Source organism: Salmo trutta, unplaced genomic scaffold (genome assembly GCF_901001165.1).
Source record: "Salmo trutta unplaced genomic scaffold, fSalTru1.1, whole genome shotgun sequence".
NCBI lineage: Eukaryota > Metazoa > Chordata > Actinopteri > Salmoniformes > Salmonidae > Salmo > Salmo trutta.
The window spans coordinates 2,501-11,313 of record NW_021822797.1 but is presented as its reverse complement, the minus strand read 5'-3'; the positions used below and the strand labels follow the sequence as shown (position 1 = coordinate 11,313).

The 8,813-nt window shown below is 50.2% G+C and overlaps 1 protein-coding gene and 1 long non-coding RNA gene across 2 annotated transcripts in view; one reads left to right on the top strand and one right to left on the bottom strand.

The window, feature by feature from the left end:
- Window positions 1-249: 249 nt before the first annotated feature.
- The window catches only part of LOC115184927 (mucin-5AC), a gene marked incomplete at its 3' end in the record, with an annotated part of 10,944 nt that continues 2,380 nt past the window's right edge, over window positions 250-8,813 (top strand). Inside the window, 6 exon segments of the mRNA XM_029745503.1 lie at window positions 250-567; window positions 1,870-2,010; window positions 2,223-2,359; window positions 3,054-4,802; window positions 4,963-5,039; window positions 5,942-6,047. Coding sequence (XP_029601363.1) covers window positions 1,944-2,010; window positions 2,223-2,359; window positions 3,054-4,802; window positions 4,963-5,039; window positions 5,942-6,047 — 2,136 coding nt within the window. The 5' untranslated portion in view covers window positions 250-567; window positions 1,870-1,943.
- Window positions 5,510-5,788, bottom strand: LOC115184925 (uncharacterized). The gene is made up of 3 exons (XR_003874693.1): window positions 5,744-5,788; window positions 5,630-5,705; window positions 5,510-5,576 (listed from the first exon to the last, which is right to left on the bottom strand). It is a non-coding gene; the product is annotated as an uncharacterized LOC115184925 (long non-coding RNA).

The following is an 8,813-nucleotide window of genomic DNA, read 5'->3' as shown; positions in this document are numbered from 1 at the left end:
AGTCAGTCACAATTCACCCATGGATATATTACATTATATTATATTATATATTATATTACAGTATATTATATTATATATTACATTATATTATATTATATATTACATTATATTACGGTTTTGATGTTCTCGAACACGGCCAATATCTTTAATAATTGACTAAACTACAAATTATCTGATAGAACTACATCCCCCAGATTGCTGCGCTGACGTCTGTGTGACGTATGTGACGTAGCCAGTCTTGTTTTTGGTAGGTTGTTTCGATTTCCGGTTATGTTCGTTGTTAGCCAAATATTTTGAATTAGAGCTAAGTGTGATTTTTTTTTTTGTTTTGTTTTTGTTTGGGACATTCAATAACATCCGAGATTTGTGAGATTTAACGACCTATAGCGTTGTTACTTATTACATAGCTAGCTTATTAGATTATCTAACTGGTTAAGTAGCTAATTTGAAGTATAAGCGGGTGTTTGTCTCTCGTTAGCAAGCTAGGTTAGCCCAAACACATACAACTGAACCGAAAGTGTAAACAAACATGATAAATCACAGCCAACTCCGCCAGTGAACACTCAGGTAAAGTGACAACTTCAACAGCATATAGAACATGTTGTTTTGTTGTTGTTGTTGTTGTCTTATTTTATTAACTGACATGATTTTTTTTTGTTTCTTTAACATTACTTCTGTTTGCTAACGTTAGCTAGTACAGTACTATATTGTTGACTAACGTTAGTAAGTACCTATAACAAGTACAGTAGTTAGTTAGCTAAGCTAACGTTAGCTGTCTCTGTAACGTTACGGCTGCAATCAAAGATACGTATGTGGTGCTACATGAATGTTAACTAACTTACCTAGTAACGTTAGTTAGTTAAAGTTGATGTAGTTAACTAGTTGGCGTCGCTAACACCTTTTTTTGATAAACTTCTAACTCGAGACTGACAACTTTCCCTGTTGAACTTGTTTTGCTAGTTAGCTAGCTAGCTAACGCTAGTTAGCTGGAGTTGTCCAAGTATCAGGCTAACTTACTAGTTAGTAATGTTAGTCATTCAAACACAGTTATCTAACGTTAACTAACTACATTCCTCATTTTTCATACTATCGTCAACTCATTAGCTAGCTACCTAAGTTGGCTACAAAAAAGTTTTTTGAATTGAATTCAAACTTTTGTCGACCCCCCCAAAACAAATGACTTGCTAGCTAAGGACAGGCCAAGTTCAGACCCCCATCCGACCACCCCCTAGCTAGCTAAGGACAGGCCAAGTTTAGACCCCCATCCGACCACCCCCTAGCTAGCTAAGGACAGGCCATGTTCAGACCCCCATCCGACCACCCCCTAGCTAGCTAAGGACAGGCCAAGTTCAGACCCCCATCCGACCACCCCCTAGCTAGCTAAGGACAGGCCAAGTTCAGACCCCCATCCGACCACCCCCTAGCTAGCTAAGGACAGGCCAAGTTTAGACCCCCATCCGACCACCCCCTAGCTAGCTAAGGACAGGCCAAGTTCAGACCCCCATCCGACCACCCCCTAGCTAGCTAAGGACAGGCCAAGTTCAGACCCCCATCCGACCACCCCCTAGCTAGCTAAGGACAGGCCAAGTTCAGACCCCCATCCGACCACCCCCTAGCTAGTTAAGGACAGGCCAAGTTCAGACCCCCATCTGCTGAGTTACTGTTTGGCTTGGAGTTGACTGCAGTAGCCGTCGAATTAACCGTTTCTCTAGTCAGTGAGTCCTTTTCTTGACCCCACATACACTTTGCCTGCACCTTGACATCTCTGCCGTGTGTATTTGGGGTATATAATGGGTCTTGTCTATCAGTGCAGTATAAGCTATTAACCCGTGTGTGTGTGTGTGTGTGTGTGTGTGTGTGTGTGTGTAGGGGGGATGGTGTCGAGTGTCGTCGGTCAGTGTGTGTCTGCGAGCAGCGTGTCACTCGGGGCAGTGTGATTGACTATGGCGGACAGAACCGACGACGACGACGTGATCCACCTGGTCAGCTTCAACATCCACCGTAGCCAAGGTAACAGCACAAGCAGGGGTTTCTGAAGCCTAGGCAAGAGCACACACAGGCTACCGTTAACTCTGTGTGTGTGTGTGTGTGTGTGTGTGTGTGTGTGTGTGTGGGTCTCTGTGTGTGTGTGGGTCTCTGTGTGTGTGTGGGTCTCTGTATTGTGTGTGTGTGTGTGTGTGTAATGTGTGTGTGTGTGTAATGTGTGTAATGTGTGTGTGTAGGTCTTCGAGTGCGTAGGAGGAACTTCATCACCATATCAGATGACTCTGACGAAGAGCCGGTCGCTCTGGACCCCAACGACCCTGTCCTGGTTTCTGACAAACCTGACGACGACGATGATGACGTCAGCATACTAGAGGTAACCTTTAACCCTGACCTCTCACCCTGTCCTGGTGTCTGACCAGCCAGATGATGATGTCAGCATACTACAGGTAACCTTTAACCCCTGACCTCTCACCCTGTCCTGGTGTCTGACCAGCCAGATGATGATGTCAGCATACTAGGGGTAACCTTTAACCTCTCACCCTGTCCTGGTGTCTGACCAGCCAGGTGATGATGTCAGCATACTAGAGGTAACCTTTAACCTTTTAACCCCTGACTTCTCACCCTGTTCTGGTGGCTGACCAGCTAGATGGTGACGATGATGACAGCATACTAGCATCCTACCGGTCTCTGTCTCGCTGTCTGACAGGTGACCATCCTACCGGTCTCTGTGTTCAGCGGCTGACCGGTTAATGGTTACCATCCCTACCTTGACCTCTAACCCCAGACTTGGGACAGGTTTGGAGCTGATTAGGTGACCCATGTCTGGTCTGTAGACTCTCTAACTGTGTGTCTGTCCTAACCACCCGTCCTCTCTCTCTCTCTCTGTCTCTCTCTCTCGCTCTCTCTCTCTCGCTCCTTTCTCTCTCTCTCTCTCTCTCTCTCTCTCTCTCTCTCCTTCGCTCCCCTCCTCTCTCTCTCGCTCCCCTCCTCTCTCTCTCCTCTCTCTCCCCTCCCTCTATCTCTCTCTCCACTCCTCTCTTTTTCTCTCCCCTCCTCTCTCTCTGCAGCCCCTGAATCCGGCACGGCGACGTGTGATTCGTCCAGCAGCACTGTGGGGTGTGGCCTCTGAAGGCGATGGACCAATCATAGAGCTAAAAGAGGTTGAGGGTCATCAGACCGCACCCCTTCCATCGAGGTCACAGTACAGAGACAGAGACACCTCCGCCCCATCCACCTCACAGTACAGAGACAGAGACACCTCCGCCCCATCCACCTCACAGTTCAGAGACACCTCCGCCCCATCCACCTCACAGTTCAGAGACACCTCCGCCCCATCCACCTCACAGTACAGAGACACCTCCGCCCCATCCACCTCACAGTACAGAGACACCTCCGCCCCATCCACCTCACAGTACAGAGACACCTCCGCCCCATCCACCTCACAGTACAGAGACACCTCCGCCCCATCCACCTCACAGTACAGAGACACCTCCGCCCCATCCACCTCACAGTACAGAGACAGAGAGACCTCCGCCCCATCCACCTCACAGTACAGAGACAGAGACACCTCCGCCCCATCCACCTCACAGTACAGAGACAGAGACACCTCCGCCCCATCCACCTCACAGTATAGAGACAGAGACACCTCCGCCCCATCCACCTCACAGTACAGAGACAACTCCGCCCCGTCCACCTCACAGTACAGAGACAGAGACACCTCCGCCCCGTCCACCTCACAGTACAGAGACACCTCCGCCCCGTCCACCTCACAGTACAGAGACAGAGACACCTCCGCCCCATCCACCTCACAGGACAGAGACACCTTCGCCCCTTCCACCTCACAGTACAGAGACAGAGACACCTCCGCCCCATCCACCTCACAGGACAGAGACACCTCCGCCCCATCCACCTCACAGTACAGAGACAGAGACGCCTCCGCCCCATCCACCTCACAGTACAGAGACACCTCCGCCCCTTCCACCTCACAGTACAGAGACACCTCCGCCCCGTCCACCTCAACCTCAACCCAGACCAGACCCCAACCCGTCACCAGGCCTGTCCTGCAGGAGGTCAAGTTAATTTTGCTCCCTCACGTCCAGCCCCCTGCAACTCCTCAGCCCCATGCCCAGCCCCGATCCCCCCTACAGCAGCTCCACCCTGGACCCCTCAACCAGCCTCCGCCCCGGCCGCCCCTACAGCAGCTCCACCCTGGACCCCTCAACCAGCCTCCGCCCCGGCCGCCCCTACAGCAGCTCCACCCTGGACCCCTCAACCAGCCTCCGCCCCGGCCCCCCTTACAGCAGCTCCACCCTGGACCCCTCAACCAGCCTCCGCCCCGGCCGCCCCCGGATCCCCAGGCTCTCCTCCTGACCCGCGCTTTCCAGATGCAACAACCCAGAACCCTTCGTCCCCAACCTGTTCCCCAGGTCGCTCCCCAGCCCGTGCCTGCTCCCCAACGGTGGCCTGGGGGCCCCTGCGGCGTCCCGGCCCCCGCCGTGCTGATAGCAGCGGCCCCCGAGCGTCTGGGCCCCGCTGAGACAGGACATCGCATCACCCTGGGCAACCAGACTCTCGGGGACCTCAACCCCCAGCCAGGAGCCCCGCTGCTGTCCCTGGGGCCTCAGGTGGTAGTTACTCAACCTCCCCTCGCCGTCCCAGCTCTCGCTGTTCCCCTAAACCCTAACCCCGTAGGCCCCGTTGCCCCTGTCGCCCCCAGGGCAGCGGAGGAGAGGGCAGGTCCCTCAGTTCAACAGGAAATCCAGGGACCAGAGAGACCTCAGCTGCAGCCCCACGTCAGAGTCCTGGTCAGAGGAGTGGTGAGCAGTACCAGACACAACACACCACTTCTCTAGTGATACTTCTAATGAATAGTTACATCTAGTATGTCTATAACCTCTCCCCTCCCCTCCTCTCTCCTCTCCTCTCCTCTCCCCTCCTCCCCTCCCCTCCTCACCTCCCCTCTCCTCTCCTCTCTAGTTGGATCTGTTTCCTGATGTCCAGGAGAACTATGTAGCAGAACTCATCCAGACCAATGACCTGAAAGACCTCAATGTGTAAGAACTACAACTATCTCCATGACTACCACTGACCTGTAAGAACTACAACTATCTCCATGACTACCACTGACCTGAAAGAACTACAACTATCTCCATGACTACCACTGACCTGTAAGAACTACAACTATCCCCATGACTACCACTGACCTGAAAGACCTCAATGTGTAAGAACTACAACTATCTCCATGACTACCACTGACCTGAAAGAACTACAACTATCTCCATGACTACCACTGACCTGAAAGAACTACAACTATCTCCATGACTACCACTGACCTGAAAGATCTTAATGTGTAAGAACTACAACTATCTCCATGACTACCACTGACCTGAAAGAACTACAACTATCTCCATGACTACCACTGACCTGAAAGAACTACAACTATCTCCATGACTACCACTGACCTGAAAGACCTCAATGTGTTAGAACTACAGCTATCTCCATGACTACCACTGACCTGAAAGAACTACAACTATCTCCATGACTACCACTGACCTGAAAGAACTACAACTATCTCCATGACTACCACTGACCTGAAAGATCTCAATGTGTAAGAACTACAACTATCTCCATGACTACCACTGACCTGAAAGAACTACAACTATCTCCATGACTACCACTGACCTGAAAGAACTACAACTATCTCCATGACTACCACTGACCTGAAAGAACTACAACTATCTCCATGACTACCACTGACCTGAAAGACCTCAATGTGTTAGAACTACAACTACCCCCATGACTACCACTGACCATCTCTTACAAGCAGTGAGTTAGCTGACTGTGACGTAGCTTTGGGTAAGAGTGTCTGCTAAATGACTAAACTATAAAACTCCTGCTATATACTATTCTCTCTGTGTGTGTGTGTGTGTGTGTGTGTGTGTGTGTGTGTGTTCAGTATCTGTAACATGTTGCTGGAGAACCCAGCCTTCCCTCGGAGAGAGAGTTCAGCCTCCGTAGCTCATAGCAGCATGCTACTGGAACCCTGCGACGACAACTCACAGGTAGGACGTGTCGTTAACCCTGTGTGTTGACTAGGGATGGGGCCTCGGTTATTCAATATCCCAACAGACATTTAATATTACAATACTTTGTGAGTATTCATATTGGTAGTTACAGTCTTGTCCCATCGCTGCAACTCCCGTACGGACTCGGGAGAGGCGAAGGTCGAGAGCCGTGTGTCCTTCCCGAAACACAACCCAACTAAAGGACGCAATGCTCGCTTAAACCCGGAAGGAAACAGGAAACAGGAAGCCTGGCGACCACGTCAGCGTGCATTGCGCCCTGCACGCCACAGGAGTCGCTAGAGAACATCCCTTCTTGCCAAACCCTCCCCTCAGCCGGACGACGCTGGGCCAATTGTGCCCCGTGTGTCTCCCGGTCGCGGCCCGGCTGCGACAGAGCCTGGACTGGAACCAGGATCTGTAGCAACACAGCTAGCGCTGCCATGCAGTGTCTTAGACCACTGAGACGGAGCCTGGACTGGAACCAGGACTAGAACCAGGACTGGAACCAGGCAGTGTCTTAGACCACTGAGACAGAGCCTGGACTGGAACCAGGATCTGTAGCAACACAGCTAGCGCTGCCATGCAGTGTCTTAGACCACTGAGACAGAGCCTGGACTGGAACCAGGACTGGGACCAGGATCTGTAGTAACACAGTTAGCGCTGCCATGCAGTGCCTTAGACCACTGAGACAGAACCTGGACTAGAACCAGGAATAGAACCAGGACTACAACCAGGACTAGAACCAGGACTAGAACCAGGCAGTGTCTTAGACCACTGAGACAGAGCCTGGACTGGAACCAGGATCTGTAGCAACACAGCTAGCGCTGCCATGCAGTGTCTTAGACCACTGAGACAGAGCCTGGACTGGAACCAGGACTAGAACCAGGACTGGAACCAGGCAGTGTCTTAGACCACTGAGACAGAGCCTGGACTGGAACCAGGACTAGAACCAGGACTGGAACCAGGCAGTGTCTTAGACCACTGAGACAGAGCCTGGACTGGAACCAGGAAGTGTCTTAGACCACTGGGCCACTTTGGGAGGCTATGAGTATTCCTTTTTTTTAGAACAAATTATAGGCCAATTTTAGCAATGAAAAGGCTTTTAATAAATGTAATTAAAATACCAATATAACATTGTTACATACAGTGAAATATCCCATGACATTTCAAATCTAAATTCAATAGAAGGCTAAACTTTTTGAATGTAGTTTTTAAATAAGGTGCATTTTTATTAAACTGGCCTGTAGCTTGTTGTTTATGTTGGACGATCAGCAGAACTACAGTGGAGGGACATGGAATCACATTAGGGAGAGTTATCTGAATGGGGTTGGAGGCTGTTTTATCTGAATGGGGTTGGAGGCTGTTTTATCTGAATGGGGTTGGAGGCTGTTTTATCTGAATGGGGTTGGAGGCTGTTTTATCTGAATGGGGTTGGAGGCTGTTTTATCTGAATGGGGTTGGAGGCTGTTTTATCTGAATGGGGTTGGAGGCTGTTTTATCTGAATGGGGTTGGAGGCTGTTTTATCTGAATGGGGTTGGAGGCTGTTTTATCTGAATGGGGTTGGAGGCTGTTTTATCTGAATGGGGTTGGAGGCTGTTTTATCTGAATGGGGTTGGAGGCTGTTTTATCTGAATGGGGTTGGAGGCTGTTTTATCTGAATGGGGTTGGAGGCTGTTTTATCTGAATGGAGTTGGAGGCTGTTTTATCTGAATGGGGTTGGAGGCTGTTTTATCTGAATGGAGTTGGAGGCTGTTTTATCTGAATGGGGTTGGAGGCTGTTTTATCTGAATGGGGTTGGAGGCTGTTTTATCTGAATGGGGTTGGAGGCTGTTTTATCTGAATGGAGTTGGAGGCTGTTTTATCTGAATGGAGTTGGAGGCTGTTTTATCTGAATGGAGTTGGAGGCTGTTTTATCTGAATGGGGTTGGAGGCCACAACAGAACAACCAACAGGGAGGCTGTTTTATCTGAATGGGGTTGGAGGCCACAACAGAACAACCAACAGGGAGTCTGTTTTATCTGAATGGGGTTGGAGGCTGTTTTATCTGAATGGGGTTGGAGGCTGTTTTATCTGAATGGGGTTGGAGGCTGTTTTATCTGAATGGGGTTGGAGGCTGTTTTATCTGAATGGGGTTGGAGGCTGTTTTATCTGAATGGGGTTGGAGGCCACAACAGAACAACCAACAGGGAGGCTGTTTTATCTGAATGGGGTTGGAGGCCACAACAGAACAACCAACAGGGAGGCTGTTTTATCTGAATGGGGTTGTAGGCTACAAGGAGCAACCAATAGGGAGGCTGTTTTATCTGAATGGGGTTGGAGGCTGCAAGGAGCAACCAACAGGGAGGCTGTTTTATCTGAATGGGGTTGGAGGCTACAAGGAGCAACCAACAGGGAGGCTGTTTTATCTGAATGGGGTTGGAGGCCACAACAGAACAACCAACAGGGAGGCTGTTTTATCTGAATGGGGTTGGAGGCCACAACAGAACAACCAACAGGGAGGCTGTTTTATCTGAATGGGGTTGTAGGCTACAAGGAGCAACCAATAGGGAGGCTGTTTTATCTGAATGGGGTTGGAGGCTGCAAGGAGCAACCAACAGGGAGGCTGTTTTATCTGAATGGGGTTGGAGGCTACAAGGAGCAACCAACAGGGAGGCTGTTTTATCTGAATGGGGTTGGAGGCTACAACAGAACAACCAACAGGGAGGCTGTTTTATCTGAATGGGGTTGTAGGCTACAAGGAGCAACCAATAGGGAGGCTGTTT